The sequence below is a fragment of the Pholis gunnellus genome, assembly GCF_910591455.1.
Source record: "Pholis gunnellus genome assembly, chromosome: 3".
NCBI lineage: Eukaryota > Metazoa > Chordata > Actinopteri > Perciformes > Pholidae > Pholis > Pholis gunnellus.
This window is the reverse complement of record NC_136529.1, coordinates 8,002,494-8,025,742: the sequence shown is the minus strand read 5'-3', so window position 1 is coordinate 8,025,742 and position 23,249 is coordinate 8,002,494. Positions and strand designations below refer to the sequence as shown.

The 23,249-nt window shown below is 44.2% G+C and overlaps 2 protein-coding genes across 2 annotated transcripts; both read left to right on the top strand.

Annotated features, from left to right (window-relative positions):
• Positions 1–3,377: 3,377 nt before the first annotated feature.
• Positions 3,378–4,928, top strand: kcna3a (potassium voltage-gated channel, shaker-related subfamily, member 3a; the record flags this gene model as incomplete). The annotated part of the gene is made up of 1 exon (XM_079186599.1): positions 3,378–4,928. The coding sequence occupies one exon, from the start codon at positions 3,378–3,380 to the stop codon at positions 4,926–4,928; it is 1,551 nt and encodes a 516-aa protein (XP_079042725.1).
• An 11,707-nt stretch (positions 4,929–16,635) lies between these two features.
• LOC306716052 (potassium voltage-gated channel subfamily A member 2) lies at positions 16,636–18,123 on the top strand (the record flags this gene model as incomplete). Its single annotated transcript, XM_079186600.1, has 1 exon — positions 16,636–18,123. The coding sequence occupies one exon, from the start codon at positions 16,636–16,638 to the stop codon at positions 18,121–18,123; it is 1,488 nt and encodes a 495-aa protein (XP_079042726.1).
• Between the last annotated feature and the right edge of the window lie 5,126 nt (positions 18,124–23,249).

Below are 23,249 nucleotides of genomic sequence, written 5' to 3'. Positions count from 1 at the left end.
GTCTGTTTTGTATGTATGGATATGGTTAACGCATACAACAATTACACTCATCAATTAATCTGTACATTGGTTTCTTGATGACTCAATTAATCATTTGGAAAATAGTGTAAAATACCCATCACAGTTTCCAGGAGCTGACATCTTCAGATGTCTTTTTCTGTCCGACTAACTGTCCTCAACCAAAAGATATTCAGTTCACAATTATCTAAAACGGAGAAAGCAGCAAAACGATCATTCTGGAGCTCCGTAAATGACTTAAATGAGTATAATTCATGATTCATTTCCTGTCACTCGATTAATCGACTCATTGTTTCAGCTCGAATGTGAAACCTGGTTCAGGTTGGGTCTGTTGGGTCGGAGGGGTTGAGGTCAGAGGTCATGGGGTCCTCTCACTGAGATGACATCAGGCCTGATTGGCTTACTACTTTACTTGTTTTGTATGTTTTTATTTGTAATGTTTCCACCTGTTTTTCCTCACTTGAAGACCTCCCAGCTTTCTCTCTCCTATCTTAAGAGCCACAATGGAAATAAGCTCTTAGCTTTGTGTTTTTTTCATCCGTGACTGTTGTATTGTACAGGGCCGTGTTTCTGCAGTCTTGTATTTACATTATTGAATGTGTTTATCTAAGATGTCCTCAGCAGAGGTATCGGCCTCTGTGGAAAATATAGCGACTCAGATCTGACTGAGGAGGGAAAATGCAATCCACCTCAGAGCTGCAGAGAGGAGACAAAGGACAGAGGGGCAAATATAAGTTTGAAGGAGTGGTGGTGCTGTTCGTCACCTGTAGGCTGTCACTCAACAATCTTTGAAGTCAATGATGAGAAGTGCAACATTGTCACTCTGAAGTGCAACTTCTCTGGTATGGCGTCTTTGTATCACAACGTGCGTTAATTAAAACAAGAGGTGAGATGTGAGAACAGCTGTCAACACTGTAGTGATAACGATATTCAACACGTCTGAGGTTAGATTTTGTTTTGGCAGATTTATTTGTGTGTATGTGTAGTCATTCCACACTTGATCTGGAAATTGAGGGTATTTTTAGCTATACTTTAACAATATATTTGATGACTTGGTAATAGGGCAACGGATACAACTGAGGACACTGATATCATGTCCTTGGTATTGTAGGAGCAAGAGCCTAGGTTTTGTTTGAACATGTTAAGTGGTCTTTCACCAGGAAATGTTGAGTCCTGCATTCTGGTGATTGTTTATGCACCAATTTATAAATGTCTTTACTTATGGAAAGGAAAATGCAACATTCAGGCAGCAGATAGCAATTAAAAATGTAAAAATATATTTAAAGAATGCAGTTATAACTAGGCTTTCAGGCTTTCTGTATTGCTTTTAAATATTTAATCTCCTGCAGAACAACTCTTCATGTGGCACCCATTCACGTCAATGATAAATTAATGCATTTTAATGAATACATAAACCCCTGGACTTTAATAGCTCCTATTCCACATATCCGTGCTCCCTGAGAAGTCGTAATATTTTGAGGAAATATTACAATAAAAGTTGTAATTTATTGAGAATAAAGTCATAATATTTCTAAAAAGAAAATCTGTCCTATAGTGATGTGCAGAATTGAGCAACTGCTTTTGCTGGGGTACGATAACACCACTTGGACAAACAACACGCTGAACTGCAGCACACTGCAACACTAGAACCAGATATTAATAATGACAATGTGTTGGGGAATACATATATTATAATTATGGCCTTGTGCCTGAGAGTTTGAGGGTGTGACACAACCTGAGGAGGAGTAAACATTATAGTTACAGAACCAATACATGTGGTGTTTTGAAAGTCTTCTGATTCATTTTCAATCCTCTTTTTTACTGTCTGGCAAAGAAGTCTTTACAAATAGCTTTGAGATCATTGTGAAGGGAGAGAGTATACAGAATGTGGACTTTTAAGCTTATATGGTGGCAAGTTTTTCTCAGGGTGGGTCGGTTGAATGTGTCTAAGGAGGGTCCAACATGTAAGATTTGTGTTTCCAGCCTTTATTTTGAAACAGGGGCTAATGTGCTTTAATGTATTACTTCAACATGCTTTTCCTTCTACACACAGTACTCCTCCAGACAGTGAGAGGGTTTCCTCACTTTTTATTTTCAGGCAAGAGGTCAATAGGTTTTTTAGATCAGTGTCATCAGCTTCAAGAGGATGTTCTCATATGTTCAGTCGAAAAGATGTTTGCACAGAATAGAGGCTCAGCTTGTCCTTTGGGGTTTGACATGTTGCAATTAAAACCCAGAGTTGACCAATGAAAATAAAAAAGAGAGCAGATTGTACATTAGCCTTGAATCCCATTTGAACTGGTTAACCCAGTGCACGTGCTCCCGAAGTCCCAGACAGCGAAGGACGCCTTAAAAATAGAGAAATAACACTGATTTTGCATTTCCGTTATGAATCAGCTGTAACAACGACTGACACCTGAGACGCGTCTTTGAGGCGATCCTCTCACCCGATGGCGGACGATATTTTCTTTCTTTTTTTCCCGAGTGGAAATGAGGTGACTGATCCCGGGGCCTTCTATCTGTTACTGAAAATCATCTTTAGACGAATACACGTGGACTGTGCACACATGCACAACTCCACTGAACGCTCGTGCGCGCATCGATTCGCAAGCATGGTGCGCGCTTGTTTTCAGCACCACGGAGAGCAACACCCCCTCAACCAGAAGAGAAATGCGACGCGAAGAAAAAGCACATGAATAGTTCCATTCATGTGGTTTGGACAGTGAACATCTGGACGACCACAGTTCGGTCCTCTGCTGTCAGTTTTCCCGACAAACCCGATTACATCAGCTCAGTTTCTGCGGGAGACGTGAAGCAATGACTGACATTGTTGGTCTTATCTGTTATGATTTTTCATGAAGTAAACTCCCTTTAAGTGCCACATACAGAAATCAGTGAATGTTTTAACACAGCAGAGCTGATCACACGTTCACGTCTGCGTTTAGTTAAACACGCTGATATAAGAATCGCACGAGATCTAAACGAGCTCACTATAAGAAATAATATGAGTTGGCTCAAACAGGTGTGATTTCATCAAGTGTTTTTGTTACACCACATGAATGAATGAATGAATGAATGAATGTGTGCGCGTGCGACATTAAGTGTCAAGTTAATTTCAGATTGGGCGGGTGGTGGACGTATGTCAGACATATGCGCGCCGTGGGCGGGTGTCGGCGTGTTTGTAAAGAGAGAGAGAGGGGGGGCAGAGGGGAGCGCAGCGCTTCAGTGCGTGGATACGAGGAGAAAGGTGATGGTTAGAAGGGATGTAAGTGGCATCGGCCTCAGCTCTCCAAGGCTGTAGTGCTTTGGCTGGGAGAGGCGTGGCGCACTCTGCCCCTCCGGACCGAAAAACCACCTGTATGGATGACCAGACATCTGACGTGATCCAGCCTCGCTTGAACGCCAGGCACGAGGGCAGCAACGCGACCGACGGCCGGGGCTATGCCGAGGTGGAGAAGGGCGTCATGACGGCGGAAAGCATGCTGGAGGAGCCCGCCGTGCTCTCGGCGCCTCACCTGTCGGTGGATCGATATGAGCGCGGCCGGCAGGGATGCTGCGAGAGGGTGGTCATCAACATTTCGGGCTTACGCTTTGAGACGCAACTGAAAACTTTCAACCAGTTCCCAGACACGCTGCTGGGGGACCCGAGGAAAAGGATGCGCTACTTCGACCCGCTGAGGAACGAGTACTTCTTCGACAGGAACAGACCGAGCTTCGATGCCATCCTGTACTACTACCAGTCAGGGGGGCGCATACGGAGACCCGTTAACGTCCCCATTGATATTTTCTCTGAGGAGATCCGGTTCTATCAACTCGGAGAAGAGGCCATGGAGAAATTCCGCGATGATGAAGGGTTTATAAAAGAAGAGGAGCGCGTGTTGCCCAAAAGAGAATTCCAAAAGCAGGTTTGGCTTTTGTTTGAGTATCCTGAAAGCTCTGGGCCAGCGCGGGGGATAGCAATAGTTTCAGTACTTGTCATTTTGATTTCAATCGTTATTTTCTGTATGGAGACTCTGCCGGAATTCCGGGACGACAGAGACGCCACATTGGCACCCTCGGTCAACGGCACTGCCCCCTACGAGCCGAACCCGTTTACAGACCCCTTCTTTGTGATCGAGACCCTGTGCATCATATGGTTCTCTTTTGAGTTGCTGGTCAGGTTTTTCGCCTGCCCCAGCAAAACTTGCTTCTCCAAAAACATCATGAATATCATCGACATCGTTGCGATATTCCCCTACTTCATCACTCTGGGGACCGAGCTGGCCGAGAAGGAGACCAGCGGCGGACAGCAGGCCATGTCCCTCGCAATCCTGCGGGTGATCCGACTGGTGAGAGTCTTTCGCATTTTTAAGCTGTCGCGTCACTCAAAGGGACTTCAGATTTTGGGACAGACCCTGAAGGCCAGCATGAGGGAGCTCGGCTTGCTCATATTCTTCCTCTTCATCGGGGTTATCCTCTTTTCCAGCGCGGTTTACTTTGCGGAAGCAGACGACCCCTCGTCCAGTTTCACCAGCATCCCAGATGCGTTTTGGTGGGCGGTGGTCACCATGACCACGGTCGGATATGGAGACATGCACCCGGTGACTGTTGGTGGGAAAGTCGTGGGTTCGCTGTGCGCAATAGCGGGCGTGCTGACCATTGCCTTACCCGTGCCAGTGATTGTGTCCAACTTCAACTACTTTTACCACAGGGAGACGGATGGAGAGGAGCTCCCACAGTACGTGCACACCAGCAGCTGCGAGCACCTCCCCCCGGAGGAGCTGAAGAGGTCGTGCAGCTCCTCATCCCTGAGCAAGTCGGAGTACATGGTGATAGAGGAGGGCATAAACAGCGCGTTCAAACAGCCCAACTTCTCCACCGAAAACAACCAGAACTGCGTGAACATCAAAAAGATCTTCACGGACGTGTAAATGAACCCCATAATGGAGCATTTGTGGAGCATTAAGACTTATAGCTATAATATTATATATTTTATTTATATATAGAGAACCATTATGTGTCAGTCCATACCTGTGGATGAACGTGCGTAACATTTTTATTTCTAACGAGTCATGTTGTTTTTTTAGGCTATAAGCAAACGAGATCTTTTCTTGGTTCCATGTGATTCACGTGTTTTTGAGTATTTCTAAGAGATCAAGAAGTATTAATATGAACCAGAAAGAATCGCACTGGAAAAGTAGCCTTGCCGTTTCGGCTCAAGCTGTCAAAAACAACAGCAACGACGACAACAAGAGCATTTAATGAAATAAGCGGCTTGTTAAAAGCGATATTTTTGCATTTCTGTGCCACTCGATGCCTACATATCTTGATGTTTGTGCGAAAGTTGTTGGTGTTCATGAGTGGGATACACGTGTAGCATATTGTCTACTTACTATATTGCATTTACCCACCAGTCAAAGAAAAATGACGTTTTGTGCTTCGTGGAAAGAAGAGTTTAATTGTCCAGTAATGTAATGAATAGACCATGGTACTTAATACAGCCAAATGTCTGTCTTAGATTATATTTAATATCATAACTTGTCGAGATGTTGGACTCTGAGTCTTGTTCACATGCTTATTCAGGTAATAACAGAGTGTAGATGGAAACACTTATAATGAGATATGAGTCTATAGCTTTTCGTAAAATTGTATTTTTATTCAGAGCTGCCTATATAGCCTATATTAAATAAAACGGAAATGAACTGACCCCGACTCAAAATGTTAAATATTTAATATCATTGCAATTTCCGTCCAAAGCGAGCCGAAGGGAATATGAAATATATAAAGTGTGTTTGGTGCCATGTGCGCCCTGGATGAGAGGAGGGAGAGCGTGCAGAACGTCCCGCCTCGCGTGCTCGCCGGGCCCGCCTTGTGATGCAGTCTCCATGACGACGGTGGTTTCCCGGGTAACCCCCTCTGATGTTACCATGGCCTTGTGTTGCATTTTAATTAACAAAGACTGTTCGACAGTTTATCACCTGTGTGTCCTCGAGGGGGGGAAAGTTGGCGACAACTACAGGTGAATGTTTTTCACACTTTGTGAGACTCACATAATAATATATCAGGTTCCTTCAAGGTGGTTAACTCATTATCAATCAACACTGTTACTCCGTTGCCTTAGTCTCCGGCAATGATCTGGCACACGTGTAGAAATACAGTGGAAATCATGAGAAGCTGTTGTGTCAGTGCAGCCTCTGTCTTGTTTCCCATCACACCGCCTCAGCTCTGCTTTTCAGACATGAGCCTCGTTCTCTGAGTTGGCATGCCAACTAGTCTGACGTCAGCTATACCTTTTCTTCCCCTCCAGCAGACATTTGCACGTGTGCTTTTGGTACAAGGTGGCTGAGGGCTGAAGTGACGCAAACAAACTCGATGGAGTTTACATTAATCACAGGGCTTCCTCTTCGTCTTGCAATAGGTTTTTCAAAATTGCAGTTCCGACTTTACAGCCTTTTTATTGTTTTCATTGTCGACTAATCTGTTGATTATTTTATCATCTCACCTATTCAATAGTGAAAAATGCCTGTATTAGTTTCTCAGAGTCTTCAAATGTCTTGTTTTGTTCAACTAACAGTCCAAAATCTAAAGGTGCTCAGTTTATGATGACGATGACGGAGAAAAGCAGAACCTCTTCACTTTGCAGAAACTGGCAGCAGACAATGTTTGGCAACAATTTTGAGTCAAGCAAAAATGCCAATTAAGCCAAATTAGAAGACAAAGTTGTTCATAATTCAAAAGTACAGACAGCAACGTTTTTTATCAGCTACTGTTTTGCATCATTAAGTAGTTTAAATGATGTTGTATTGCTGTTGAGCCGTAGCTTTAGTCATGCCAAGTTAAGTTGTTTTCAAACAGGGCTCCATCACTCTGAAAATAGCTCCGTGCTGCCCTTTAGTGGATATACTGAGGTATTACTGTTGGGAAGAAGTTTAATATTGAGCTTGTGTTGATAATATTTAGCCCGGTCTTATTAGTTATGAGAGTGAATCTGTTATTGTGCCTTTACTCCTGCTAGTGAGTCACTCTTTGTTCTGACTGCCTCTGTAGTAGTGAGACTCCCTCAGCCCACTTTAACGACTCAAAAACTATAAAAAACTACTTCTATAAAGACGATTTTGAGCTAATGACGTTTCAGACATCCGCCACAGAAAATGACGCGTTACTATTGTTTGACTTCTATGTTCTCTATCTGTGATAGGTTAACCACTGTACTTTTCTTTCTCTGTGAATATATTTGTATTTGCAGTCAAATTTATATATTTGTTCATGTATATCCCATGTAACATTTATATGTTACAAGCCCCTTTGTGGCGTAGCAAAGAGTTACCACGTCAATACTTATTTAGGTTTTTTTCAGGTGAGATAAAAAGAAAACTTGGGTCTGTGAGACCCCAAACAATCAGGGGGGAACGGTGTTTTGTCCTCGGCCATGCGACTGTCTGGGATTTGTCATTCAGGTCAGAAAACTACCTTAAAATTTCTCCCAGAGACTTGTAGTCTGACCTATAATTCTTACATTTCCCAGGAGACAAAAGGAAAAACATATATGTGCGCCTGAGTGCTACAAGGCTTTGAACAAGCACATCAACGAGCCTCAGAAGTGGATGTGAAGGTTACTTGAAATTCACTTTGCAGTATGCTCGGCTGTGACAAAGAAACATCTGTTGTTGTTGTTTACAAAGCAACATTTTCACAAAAGACTAAGAGCTAAGAATAATAGAAGGCACTTAAGAACAAATTCCCTATGAAATGTCAACTTTTTGCATGATTTTCTATCTTGTAGTTATAATACACTGAACTGCCGTTTTGCTATGAAAGGAATTATGTTTAGTTTAGGTTCAGCATCTTTTTTGTCAAGTTTCCAACAAAAATGCCCTGTTTTAGTAAGACGTGGTTCACATTTGAGTTGTGTATACAAAGCCTCCACACTAACAAAAACATTTAAGGAAGATAAACACAGCTCTCGAAGAAGAGCCACTGAAGGCTACAACATATAATATCACCGTCCACATTTTAAACCATTTTTAAGTGAAGCAGTTTCACAGATTTAACCCTTCGTCCACTCATGCCGAGCGTTAAGGACCTCAGTCTTGCAGAACGGACGCCATGCGGCCCACAGCTCCAGGTGCTCTGTCTCAGAACTGCTGAGTGGCTTTGTTCCCTCTGTCTCATCTGGAATTGAAGTCCTTGTTCAGTGTATTTTCAACCAGGGGAAATGAAAACGTATCTGCGAGTTATTCGGCGTCGTTAATCGTCTGCTGCAGTCCAGCCTGTCTCATTCTGGTTTGTGGAGAGGTAAGAGTCCCATCAGAGGTGCCCTCTGTTGTGGCCTCATGGGGAGATCAGAGTTGCTTTTACAGTATTTAAATAAATAGAACGTTATCATTTTTCAATAAACTCTTCTTGAATTGCCCCTTTGTTCCATATAGAACTGGGTATCAAACTGTAGTATCAAAGTAGCAGAAGCTGCCATTAAAGCTACATTCATCCATATTTCTCTCTTGACATGTTTCCGTCAGGATTTCTGAGTCTTTCAGCTTTTCAGCTCTTTTCTGGCCTCCAAACTCTACTCTTAAAATGTAAGTGAAAAAAGCCGAGATAAGCAGACGCTACCTAACATGTTAAGCATCAATACAGCAGACAGACAGAAGTTAGTGGCTAGCTGGTGAACATACTGGAGCATTTAATAGCAAAAGAGACGGATCTTTCCCTCATGGTGGAGACAAAAAGAGCTAAAAGGAGAGTGATTAGTTGACTTCCATTCATTTCAACACTAGAAACAACTAACATGTTGCTTTCACAACTTTAGAAGCTGATCATTTCCACCTCTGTAAAGTGGCCAAAAAATGAATGCAGCTTTCAGTTTGTTTGTAATTTAGTTTACTTTCTCTCATTCAGATAGTTCTTGATTTGAATCAAGATTTCGGCAGTCGTTTATTTAGATGAAGGCTGCTTGTGTTTAGACAATATTGGCTTTTAGTTTGAAGATAGTTTGTTAAAGTTCATAGAACTTCCAAAGAACGGAAGAGTATATTTTTCTCATCTGTTCTGATAAAACGTTACCCAACCCTCTTTGTGTAATAACATAAGACTTACATGTTACTATAGATGAATAGAGATAAACTTGCAGAACGCAGCATTGAGAAAAAGAGGTTTAACAGTGGACTTTAATACGTGTGTCTGCGAGTTTTAAAAAGTGTTGACATTGTAGTTGTCTGGCTGTCCCTGCATGAATGCCTGCCTGTGTGTGTGTGTGTGTATAAATGAGCGTGCATGAGTGCCGCACAGCTGTAAGACGGTCACAGCTGGTACGACTAAGTGCACTGCGGGATCCTGGTCAGAGAGAATGTGCACACACTGCACCGAGTCAAAGCAGACATGAGCTTGCATGCACACAGATGCAGGAAACTGCAATCGGTCGGCTCCGCAGCTGCTCCTTTCTGATACTGCTGCTGCAGGCAAATAGGAGGAGTCCAGGATTGTGTTCAGGCCAGGTGGGGTGGGGGGGGGCTGACAATGGACCCCGGGCTTCCCCCTCTCCTCTCGTCTCCTCGCTGTCCTCCCCATGCCAGCATTCGCCACATGAGAGGAGTGATGCCTCGCAGCAGCGTGCTCCCGATACCCGGCGTCTGCCAGGAGAGGAGCCGCTCGTCATCCTTGAACTTTACCAAAAGCTTGTTCGTGACGCATCGGTGGAGAGAAGAGGGGAGGGCAAGTGGCCGAGCCCGGTCTAGTTATTCACAGCTCTGCACATATTTGTATGTAGTACAGTATTTGCCCTAAAAGTGTAAATCAGTGCTGCCAAAAAAATAGAAACCATGAGACATAGCGCCATTATTTCTCTGGGTGCCATTCATCCATCTGCTCTTCAGAGAACATGTAATGCCACTCTTGAGGCTATTGATAAAGTTCACTCTTCTGCATCAAGACTCTGAATTCACGGAAAGCCCAGAAAGTGTGTCAGACAGAGAGTATGCCCCCCCCCCAGAGAGAAGACCTGACAATGAAAAGTTTCATATAAGCAACATATGCTGGAAAACATGTCCCAGGTGTGGAACTGTGAAAATAGGACAGTACTAAACATATTTTACACTTCTTCTTCACACTAATTCATCTTCATCTAATGCAGCTGACTGCAGGGAAATGAAAAGTGCTTCATCATCATCGCACTGTAACTTTACCTGAAATATCCCAGCGGCACCGGAGTCGCCGTGAGCGTGATGTCACCGCCCAGCCTCCTCCCACCGCTGCCCCAGGAGATGGTCTCCGTAGCAACCGAATGAGGCTGAGTACAAGATTCACCCAGATACAGTGACAATGCTGACTTTGGGCAATTTCTGTGGTGCTTTCAGGCGCTTTCCAGCAGTCCGTTCACCTTATCCTTGACGGACAAGGTCAATATTGGAGGGAACAGTCAGACGTGTGTGAAGTTCTGGTGTTGATCCTGGAAACCGTGCAGCCCCGGTCGGCTCGTCCTTCACAGAGAGCAGCTGCTTGGCAGTGTTGACTGCAGACCTGACTGCCGCACGAGGCTGAGGCAAATATGTTTGGTTCCTCGAGTCACTGGCAAATAGAAAAGCAGAGGATTGCATCGTCACAGAGACACAGTTGCTGTCACTGTGCATCCCACAAGTCCCATAATGTGCATCTGCGGCAAAACAAACAAACAAAAGAGCGAACCTATATTCTCTGGTAAATGACGATGAGCAGATCTGAATAGGGCTCATGCCTTTGATGGCACATTATTTTGTGCGCCAGAAAAGGGAGCAAAACCAGTATTTGCTAAACATACTCGGGGGGGGGGGGGGGGGGGGGGGGGGGGGGGGGAGCAATATGCTGCAATAAGTCACTGCTGCATGCAATGCATAAAGTCAGCCGCTTCCCTTTACACAGCCTCGCCGTGCATGTGAAAAGCTCATTGTCACAGACACACAATCAGTTTCATATTCGTCCTCTCACCCTCATATAAAAGGGATGTTTTTTCCAGTGACCTTGGTGTAATACAACCTGAAGTGTTCCTGTAGCGAGCACTTACCTTGACTTGAATTTCGCTCAGTCATACGGACACATTGTGTGAAAGCCATGCAGCATAAGGGTATCCCTGCAGCAGCGACACTGACTCCCTCACTGACTGACTCACAGTCCTTCAGCATCGGGATGGTTCACTGCATTCAATGAAGCCTCGATTATTTATTTTTTTCTTCGTCATTTTGCAGCTGTCGATACAACTGAAGAAGCCATTTAGTAAAGTGTGTGTTTGTTTCAGCCCGATGTTTCATGCTGTAGCTTTTGAATTGCAGATCGGGCAGCATGCGTTTGCACACACACTGTCATGAGGAAAATGTCCACAGGAGCGCCTGGTATTCTGCAGACCTGTGAGTGTAGATAATTAGCTCTTGCAGCGGGTGGGTGCAGACCTCTGTGAGGTTATCCGGGTATACGTGAGAAGCAGCTTGGCAGTATACCGCAGTGGACCAGTGTCCTTGTGACTCTCCTGGTGTCTGGCTCTTTTCCAGTGTGTGCTCTCATCCTGCTGGGCCTCGATCTGAAGAGCACGACTCTCTCCTTTCCCTCACTTTTCTTCTCTCTTTGTACAAAGCTCTCTCTTCCCTATCCCTCCCTTCTTTATCGCCATCTCTTCCTGTCTCTGCCTCAGATGTACTGTTAGCTCCAGGGGCTCAGAGAAGGAGCTGCATTGCTATATATTTGTTTACCTGAGCCACACTTCTTTATGTATTGATTAAGTGTCTCTAGTCAGAATACATAGGATGGGATCAATTTCGCATAAGATTCTCATTAAATACGGTGATGAGTCTTGCATGGGAATTCTCTAATGAGGAAATATACACAGGATATATACACTGCGTGTGTGCTTGAGACCTGTGGCTGCTGCAATGCAGTGTCAAGGAGCAAAGAGGTACAACAGACCTTGAAAAGAGCGCTGCAGTCCAGAGCACTGAGGCAGAGCAGTGCTGACACGGTTGTTATGAGTTTAGATTTGAGAAGTTAAAGCAGGGGTCACTGATAGGTGGAACCCAGACGCCGTTGTCTCTGGACCTGGACCTATAACTGATAGATAATTGAGAATTATTACATTTTTACGACGCGCTTCTATTTTAACCGTTGCAGCTTTTTTAGCCTTTACAGCACTCGTTCAGCAGTCCAGGAAACATACCGACCAATTACATGCGTTGTAAACAAACTCACGTGATGATACTCGGCCAATAACATATGTGTAATCCGATAAGCGTCGCCTTCGACTCGAGTGCGAAATTCACAAAGACGGTAGGTCAAGGTCAAGGACAATTCAGTTGAATTCATTTTTAAAAATTTTATTTTCAAAATCGCATTTTACAAAAGCTATTTTTTAATGCAGCCCCTATTTTACTTGAAATGAGAAAAGAACATGTATTTTTTATTAAAGTATGTATTTGCAAACTGATAATAAATATTGTTGAGATATTATTCAATTGAACTTTCTTTATTTCATTTGACAGTCAGTTGTTGGCTACTTTAATACATATGGAACAAAATCAGACATTATTGTGATGTTCCGGACCTTAGCATGAGGAAATTCTCTCTATCGTTGAACTTTAATTGAATACCCCTGAGTTAAAGGGTCTCAGGAATTCAAAGCATATTGACTCAACGCTTTCAACATGGAGACGGCTGAGCCAGGGGGCTAGCAGCTAACGGTGCTAACAGCACGAACAGTGCACATAACAGCAACAGTGCTGGCAGAGGTAACCTGAGGGGGAACCGGAGGGTGGGCACGACCTAAGAAGGAAACTCTGGTATCATATACACCAGTGATCTCAAAGTGGGGTCTGGGGTTTGTGGCACTCTGCCAGGGGATCGGAAAACTTTTCAGATTCATTCTTTTTGGTACAAAAGGCTTTATAGTTCAATGAATAATAATTCATATTTTTTTAATTTGTAATACATTTCTCTTGTGTTGTTCTTTCACATAATAAAGACTATGGAATCGTTTAAAATAGCCTGCGTCTTATTCTGCGACTGGCGTGTACTCTATCTTGTAAGGGGTCCTTGGCTGATCAACAATTGAGAACCTCTGATATACACACTAGTTATACTAAAAGTCTCTTGAATGTAAACTCCAGTAGTCTGAATGCACTCAAACTAGAGCAACGAATTACTGGTGATGGGTCTGGTCGAGCAACTTTTTGTTTGATTAATGTAAAAAAAATCATTCCATAAGTTTAGTTTTATGTTTATAAATGCCTTTATTCGTAAAATAATCAAACGACAGCAGAGTGAAGACATTACCTGGCGTTCAGCTGGTTGCTCAGTGATAATGACCCTTCAGTCCTCAAGATCATTTTCTCTGCCCTCAGTTCCTTTCGCCAAAACAGCATCTGATGGAGACCTGAAATCAATACCTCTTGGAAACAAATTCCTTGTTGACACCTTCTCTGCCAACCATTACACCAATTGTCATGTCCCCATATATGATAAAAACACACCCGCAGCATTTTGAGTGCCGGGACCCTTCGCTTTTAATTAAAGCAGGCCTGCTAATGCAAAGTGAACTGAGCTTCAGAGCCTGCATTAACAGTCTTTGTAACGGGCCCCGGGTCATAAATAATGGCTGTGCTGTCATGAGGAACTTGCGAAAGCCATTAAAAGATAGTAAGAGGTATATCTGCACGTGTGTGACAGCAGGCAGACAGACAGACAGAAGGGATGAGCCGTGGTGGTCTCGGGTCTGCCAGGAGTAACCTTGGCAAAGCCGAGTCTCACACGAATCATCCGGCTGGCCTCCACCCCCCCCCACACCCCCGTTTCACCTCGTTCACCTCCTCCCCTTCACATCCGAGGGATTCCCGCTGACCTTTGGCTTCTCTGGAGGTCTCTTCTGGCCACGGTGCTTTGATTCCCAGCTCCAGTATTGATAGCAGGGCAAGGATTTACTATTGATCTTTTTGATCTTCGTTTTGAATATAGCAGAGCACATGGAGGTTTTGCTCTATTTTAGTCACCCTCTTATCTATTATTGATGCCGCTTGTCGCCAGGAAAGGGAATATAACTGCTGTAACGAGAGTAACAAGACCAAACTTGAATTCATGTTGTTGCCTCTGGATGTTATTATAATTTCAGCAATAAAGCCCTGGAAAGACACCTGAGTGAGGAAGACACCCCACTAAAACATTGTGTGTGTGTGTGTGTGGGACGATGCCAATGAACGTTCCAAAGTATTTTCCAAAATAAACAGCTGCAGCTTACTTGTTAAAATAGCTATAACTCAACCTTTTATATAGGTCTAATCTCACTAAAATAAACTACAATACATACTTATTTGCCTATATTTGGCATAAAAAACAGCTGGCCAACAGCAGTGCTGCTGAACAATGCTGGAGATGTGTACCGCTTTAAACTGCCCACACTGCAGATAAGGTATAAGGAGTGGTGCTATAGGCTTCAGTGCAGATGAAGAGCGCCTTGTGTTTTCTCCTCTTGCCTGCTCCATCACCAGCACGGCTCTTGGTATGCACAGCAGTGTCCGAATGCAGGTTCCACTATATAACATTTAAACACCGGCCACTGCTGACTGCTACAGAAATATGTTTCACCCAGAAGTCTTTCACCTGAAGAAAAAAAAACTCTATCACCTCCTGCCGAACAGAGACCATGTAAGATCAATAAAAGGCCACTTTATATTCGTGTTTGTGTGTGTGTGTGTGCGCGCGCTCGCTGGGCTCTGGCTCACTGTTATTGCGTAATCTCGTAGCCGCCTGCGTTGGGCGATTCTTTCATACATGTCGTTTCAAGTCACTGTCTGAAGACGCCGCTCTGTTCACCGTGTCGGCTATTAGGAGACTCTCAGAACTGTGTCCGCGTGCACTAAACGTTTGGACGCACTCGCACGAGCGTATCCTATCTGCGGCGCACACACGGGAGTCTTGATGGTGATTCACGTGGCATGCCTAAATAAGAAATACACATGTAAATTGGTGATTGCAGATGTATTCTCACGCTGACATGAAAAGAGGAACTCATTGTTGATGCACGTGTCCCAGAACGCGTCTAATTATTAAATCCTGGTCATAAGATGTGCCCTTTTTTTTTTTGAAGCCCTCTCCCTCCTCCGCGCCTTGTTTGTTCCTCCCTCCCTTTGCAGATGTTGCCTCTCTGAGCACCTCATCAGGAGCATTTACCTTTGCGGCTGTCTGCAGGCACAGCTCGTGACGGTCACGCTGGCGCGGAGGGCAACAGCGGAGGCAAATCATTCTGCTGATCCCAGCACCTTTTGGTTACTAAGGGAAGCACCAGCACCTCCTTGATCGGTTCCCTCCGCCCTTTTTTTTTTCTTTCTTTTTTTTTTTGCCAATCGCCATCCCACAGCAGCCTACCCGGAGGAAAGGAGTCTGGGACACACCCGCACATACTGTACCCGTGTACACTGCGAGGATGCTGCAGACAACATGAGGTGACTATCATCGACTGCCCCACATTGGATTTTTTTTTTTACCCGCTCGGGAGACCTGATTGTCGCAGCTGGTTATTCACCTTCCTGGTACCGGGAGCATCAACTCCCACCAGATATGAAAAAGATGCCTGCAGGTATGTTGAAGATCAAGATAAAGCAGCTTATCATCTCTGATTTCGAATATATATATATATAGATATATATTTTAAAGTCTTGTCATTTTGTGATATTAGGCCATAAGCAGTTATAGATGTGTTGTATGTTTCATAAGGATGTTATTTTGTAAAACGGTGCTGCCACTCTGTGAGTGGAGATGATGCAGGCAAGAGATACATTTTTTTTCTCTTGGAACCTATTTCCTTCCGTGGATAAATTATTTATAGATGTTTTTGAATATTTCAGAGACGGGCACCATTTCAAGTCTAAAATGCTCCAACAAAACAAAACTGAAGTCAGTTAGTATGAGGTGTGTGTGTGTGTGTGTTTTGTTTGGTACAGCAGTAAATCTCAAAAGCATCTCATACATTTGGTGTTCAGACCGCAGTGGATTTCTATGATATTCTGTCTGTATGAATTCGGTGCCTGCTGCATTGCCATATTCATGCATGGCTTTACTGCAGAAAAGGTAGTTCCATTCATTTCAGTGGGTTTTGTCCATTGCAGCAGATCAGTGTCCTAATTTATGAGTGTCCGTATGCTTTTATGTGCCAGTTAGCCCCAGAGTTTACCTGCATTGAAGCAATTTAGATGCAAGGCGGATGGCTTATTTGCATATTCATTAGCCCGAATAAGGAGCAGGACTGTCAGCCTCAAGTTTCCATGAGCTGATTCATTGTTGCATCGATTGTCTTCTCAGGACAGTATAACTTTACATAAGTCATATCAAATCTACTGACATTGTTTCAGAGGGCGGCTTCATTCGCACCTATTTTCAGTTGTTAAAAGCATTCCTGACATCTCCGGACTTAATGGCCGAAGTATTGAGTGCTGAATCATGTCTCTGGTTTACCTGACCTTGTTGTCTGTTTTTGCTTTATCTGTCCTGCATGCAGTCAGGTCCTAGGTGACATCCTGTGGCCGTCAGGTCTTTACGGTGTCGAGCCCCCTCCCTCTCCTGGCCCCTGCCTGCAGTTCTCCAGGCTGCAAGACCCAGACTCACTGAAAAGTGCAGGCCTCCTCCCCCCGCAGAATGACTGTAGCCACCGGCGACCCCTCTGACGAGGCGGCTGCACACCCGCAGGACTACGACCCGGAGGCCGACCACGAGTGTTGTCAGAGGGTGGTCATCAACATCTCAGGGCTGCGCTTTGAGACTCAACTCAAAACCCTCTCCCAGTTCCCTGAGACTCTGCTGGGGGACCCCAAAAAGAGGATGCGGTACTTTGACCCGCTGAGGAACGAGTACTTTTTCGACAGGAACAGACTCAGCTTTGACGCCATATTGTATTATTACCAATCAGGGGGCCGGCTAAGAAGGCCGGTCAACGTCACCCTTGATATTTTCTCAGAGGAGATTCGGTTCTACGAGCTCGGCGACGAAGCCATCGAGATATTCAGAGAAGACGAGGGTTTCGTCAAGGAGGAGGAGCGGCCTCTTCCAGATAATGAGTTTCAGAGACAGGTATGGCTGCTGTTTGAGTATCCAGAGAGCTCAGGTCCTGCTAGGATTATTGCCATAATCTCTGTCATGGTTATCCTGATATCTATTGTCAGTTTCTGCTTGGAGACCCTCCCCATTTTCCGCAATGACGATGACGATATGCACAAGTCTCACACGAAAACCTATTCACCTGAGACCAACACCACAATCATCACCTATAATTCCACCTACTTCACTGACCCCTTCTTTATCCTGGAGACTCTCTGCATCATATGGTTCTCCTTTGAGTTTCTAGTGCGCTTCTTTGCCTGCCCCAGCAAAGCGGGCTTTTTTGGTAATATAATGAACATAATTGATGTTGTTGCCATCATCCCATACTTCATCACTCTTGGCACAGAGCTCGCAGAAAAGCCAGACGATGGTCAGGCGGGTCAGCAAGCCATGTCTCTAGCCATTCTCAGGGTCATCCGCTTGGTGCGAGTCTTCAGAATTTTCAAGCTCTCCCGTCACTCCAAGGGGCTTCAGATTTTGGGTCAGACCCTGAAAGCCAGCATGAGAGAGCTGGGCCTGCTCATTTTCTTCCTCTTCATAGGGGTCATACTTTTCTCGAGCGCTGTCTTTTTCGCCGAAGCAGACGAGCCCGAGTCACAGTTCGAAAGCATCCCGGATGCGTTCTGGTGGGCGGTGGTGTCCATGACAACAGTAGGCTACGGTGACATGGTCCCTACGACGATCGGTGGCAAGATCGTGGGCTCCCTCTGTGCCATTGCAGGTGTGCTGACCATTGCCTTGCCCGTGCCTGTCATTGTGTCCAATTTCAACTACTTCTATCACCGCGAGACCGAAGGCGAAGAACAGGCGCAGTACCTGCAGGTCAACGTGCCCAAAGCCGATTCGGCCGAGGAGCTGAAGAACAGCCGGAGCGGCTCCACCATTAGTAAATCGGACTATATGGAGATCCAGGAGGCGGTGAACAACAGCCGCGAGGACATTCAGGAGGAGAACCTTAAGACGGCCAACTGCACGCTGGCCAACACAAACTATGTAAACATCACCAAAATGCTCACAGACGTGTAGTCTTCTGCTTTTTTTCCTCCCCGTCACAGCGGGAAATGTGGAGCTGAGCAACTGGACGGGACAGGCGTACGGGCTCCCATCTCACGTGTGCTGGAGAAAATAAAGGCAATAGAATTTAGGATGTTGATGATGATGATGATAGACAGTGAAAAAAAATGCAAAGACCATCCGCTCACTCCTTGCTCATCCTGTCTTCCCTCCTCACAACTTGCCCTTAAAACTCCTGATAACTGTCAAACAGAGTGAAATTTCAAATTTTGCATTTCTGCATGGAGTTTGTTTTTTTTCGTGTGTGTGTGTGGCTGTTTTGAAAAAATAATAATGCCTAAAAATGTCCTGCTCACAACAGTAGCTAATAGTAGTGCACAAAAAGAAAAGAAAAAGGGAGAAACAAGGCAAGAAAAAAAAGTATTGCTTTCAAAAAGAAAGAAAAAAAGCCACACAAGCCCTGCTTTCGTCCCCCGTCCCTCGGCCTCTCATTTCCCAAGGCAAGCTGTTCTGCCATGCGCTTTCTGAAGAGCCCTACTTGTGCGCTACATATGCTGCTTCCTGGAGCCAATGAAACGAGAACTGTCTTACGCTACCATTTAGAAATAAGAGGATGTGTGAGCATAAAGCAAGATCCCTTCAGCGCTGATATAGCCTGTGGGCGACTTGTGACGAGGTTGGTGGTTAAGCACACCACGTTATTTCAAGGATGAATGACAGCCATCAGCGCGTAGCTTATGGTTCGACACCTTTTTTTCCCAGCAGACATCAGTATCTGATGAATGACTGAGAATGGCCTTGACTTTTCACTGCTTTGGTCTTACTGTATGTATTGCAATGCAAGCTTTCCTCCCTTCCATTCACCCAAAACTGGTCTTACTGCAGAGCTTTGAGGACAACTTGAATGTTTCTTCTTGTTTTGTTTGTTTTTCACAGTTTCACACATGCACACACACACGCACACAGTACGTATTCAAATAGTAGGTTAACTGTGACTAACTGATAGCCGGTAGGTAGATAGGTGCTGTTAGTAGTTTAACATTTAATCAGTAGATTATTGCATGACATTTTTATCTGAATGAGAATTTCCACTTGTTTCTCGACTGCCACTTGCTTCATCACACCACTGTGTATTTGTCTGTACACTGCCTTCTATACAAATCCACACTTTAAAAAAGGCCGACTGCAGGTAGCGGTCACGCAAACCTAAAGCTGTATGTTAGAGGATTTCTTTCGGAATAATCATAAAGCGAAATACCACCTTAAACAGGATGCGGCGTCCTCGCCGATACTAACATTCCATGTAGAAGTCATTGCGTTAAACTTGTGATTTCAGCCGCACACTCACACTCTAGTGTTGGACAACAATCCCAGTTGCACCTGTGATAGACTTGCAGTGCTGTCTTTTTCACAGGTTTGTCACGCGATCGTGTCCTCATGATGAAAATAGCTACTTTTTAGGATTTGTGTATAGAACAAAGCTTCCCCCCCGAACTGCCTTTTTATCTGGGTTTACGCTAATCTCTTAGTGTTGCATGACCTCAAAAACATTCCTAGAAGCATGCATTTAAGATCAAAGAAGAAGCCAGACAAAAAAAGTGTAATTAATACAATAGATATATTTATTGCTTATATCAAATATATGTATACAGACAAGACACATATACAGTACACATATACTTTTATCGGAGAAATAAAAAACTTAAAATAGCAATGTTTAAGAGCCTTTCCACAATGCGCAGATCATTGCCATGTTTTTATTTTCGATGACAATAATAATTGTTCTGAGCACAGTTTCTATGTTCTCCTGTTAGAGTGCCAGAGACACACTCTTACTAGCCAATTTAAAAGCATATTCTTTGCTAGCGGGTTTTCCAGCAAACCTGACACACGTTTAGATACTAAACGTTTGCTTTACTTAGTATAAAAATGCTTTCTGTGAATGAATTGTTGAAAGGCAGGTCGGTGTCCCAAACGGTATCAACACCATACCAGAGTCAGAGATTTTGTATTGGCGTTAAATTGTTCAGAATTGAAATGGAGCCTGGCTGTCCTCTAAGAAGTCTTATGATGCCAGAAGCTCAATCTGTCTTTAAAAGTTGGCATCGAATGTGAACTAGGTTCTGATTCTAGGATTGTGTCCAGCTGAGATTCATCCACCGTTCGCTCAACACTGCCACGGTAACAGACTAAGGCAGTGACGTCAATATGGGAAGTAATAATTAGCAGCAGTGTAGCAGGTATTGGCTAACCGAGGGGGTCCTCTGACTTCACTTGTGAGTCGCTTGCCTTTCTTCATCTTTTCACAGACGTCCTAGGGAATTAGAAAGGTGATGGATTAGGAGAAGGCCTGTAGCAACAACTGTCTAAACAAATTCTGTCATGCCAGGATGTACATCTTTATTCTTAGGGTTTCATTCTGCTCTCTAGGGTCTATAACCTGCAGTAGCTAAATGTTTTGACACCGTCGCTGCCAATATGTGCTCAGGATGCCTCGTCCAACTGCCTGACATGAGGCTTCTGACGTGTCTACTCTCATGTATGTTGAAAGGGTTGTGGAGCAGTTCTGCTTGTTACTTTCCCGAGAGTGGCATGAAGGTGGATGGAGATGTTAAAATGGTCTGTGACTCGAGGTAGGACCATATTAGATAGTTATTTAGCAATATTCCTATAATCCTTTGGTGGATGGGTCTGTGTGGAGAACAAAGATGCTGTTGTTTTTTTTAAAAGGATGAACCTTAACGGACCTCCACAGTCCAACCAAGATCTGGTTGATCATCAGTTGAGTATTGTTGTGGGTGTGTGGATGCACAGCTCTGTGGGAGTTGTCTGTGCGTGTGCATGGGCGATTGTGTGTGCACAAGTGTGTATGGGCGAGAAAGAGAGAGAACCACTGAATGTCAGCGTCTTAGCCTGGTTGTACAGCTGCATTTATGACACAGCCATTTGCATATAATTGTTTATGTGGGGAAAACGAACCACTCACAGTCTGACCAAAAATATTTGTCTATGCATGCAAATGCATTGTATCTTTATTGTCTGCATTCCATTTGTTTTGTTTTTCTTGACATATATTAATGATAAATGTTACAGATACATGCAACATTTATCTGTTATGTTTGAAATTGGGCACGTCACTGTACCTCAGCCAAATTCATTGTAGCAACTCACACACGGGAGCCCACGAGTTGTACATCGACAGTTATTTCTGCTTAAAGCACAAAGACGAGTAGAATCATCCTCATCTGTAGACCTGCAGATTTAATCTGTGAAATGTTTTTATTCAGTGAAAGTCCATTCAAAAGACGTTGTATCGCTAAAGAAAACTAAAATACAATTTAAAAAAAAAATCATCTCTCACCTGTGGAGGGACCCACCAGCAAATCCACTCCATGAGAAGGGTGCCCAATAGTGAATACACTGAGAAATCTATGCAGAGTATGCTTACTTGCTGGTAGCTGAGAAGGTTCAAATACAGAATGTTTTATGTTTTATTGCACGTCGATCCTGAGAGCTGACGCCGCATTTGAAAACAAACCACAAGAGAAGCACTTTGCAATATTCTGCTGCTGGATGTCAAACACTCACACGTTGGCTGAATGTGAATGTGAGCTTTTCTGAACTTTGTTTAAACTGCGATGTCAGCTCTTTGAGACAACTCACACATACAAAAAACTCATACATATGGGGAAACAAGAAGATCAATATGCAATCTGTATGCATGTGTGCGTTTGAGGACGAACGTTTTTTTTGTTGTTGTTTGTTTTCCTTTGACCCCTCCAGAGCCTGGTAGTGTGGCGTCCACTGAAACAATATGTACAGTTCTTCATCCTTCCCCACCCCCCCCCCCACCCCCCCACCCCCCATATCATAGAGGCCTGAAAACATCCATCAACAATGGTACAGTGGATAATGGATTTTCTTTCTATGAAATGAAATGTGAGAGAATAATGTAAATAACAACCAATGGATGATGGAGCAAAAAACATGTACTATATACTGTATGTGAAGTCTGGATTTAAAACGTAGTATTATCTGCACTTTACAAGACAAAAAGGACAATCTATGGACAAGAAAAACATGTGAAATCTAAGATGCATATACTCCTTCCAAATGATCATAACCCTGACAAAGTAATATCAGTAATAAAGCCAATAATAGTTCAACTGACATGTTGTGGTCAGTGTGTTTATTGTGTGTCACCTTTTATTGCTCAAGTGATTTTCAGTATGAAGAGGACACACGTGAGAGGTGTTCATCAAATGTTCCTGCAGCCTTCTTCACATGGTTCGCGAGGCATTCATTTAGTCAGCAAAATGATTTGAGGAGCTAATTTTAGCCGAAGAACGTCTGCGCTGATGCAAAATGCCACGAATCGATTAAAGGGCCCCTTTGTTGTTATTTTTAGGACACCAAGAGCTTTGTAGCCACCCCTCCCCCTGTGGAGGACATTTTCAAACGTCTCCTGGTATCTTCAACTCCTTCCTCCCTTTGAGTGCACGGTGTATGCTCCCCGCAGTTTAAAAGAGAGAGCAGGGTGTTCTATTAATAGCTTTTTTGTTAGAGAACGAGAGAGGAGCAGGAGGATGAACGTGAGCGGAGGTGGAGACGGGGTGGAAAGGAGATGGCAGAGGAAAATAAATCCTTCACGGTGAACTCTTCATGGCAGCACACTTACATCCATGTGTAACAAGCCACAATAGGGAAGAAAAAAGAAAGACATATGGGAAAAATGTTTATTTCTTTAAGATCCATACATTCTGCATTTGCAATTTGGAGATAATACAAGCAGACTTCTCTTGTGATGTTCTGTTTTCTTCTTATGGTTTATGTGTCGCCTGTCCTCACCTCACGGTCACATCCACACCTGCACGGTTTTGCGTGCCGTCATGTTCTGCGCTTCCTGCTATCTTTAGCCCGCCCGTTGGTTTAACTACAGCTCTGCATTGCGAGCGGGAACACTCGGGGCCTCGGTGCTGTAGCTACATCTTTGCTGTAGTCATTATTCTTGCTTTGATCCGCCGATGCAGTGCAGCACTCTGCAGCTCGGGGAGAGAGGCAGGCGGGGATGGAGCAGCCCAAACCAAGGACAGGGGGCAGCAGGAACACAGGCCTGCTGCAGGTGGCCGCTGATGCCT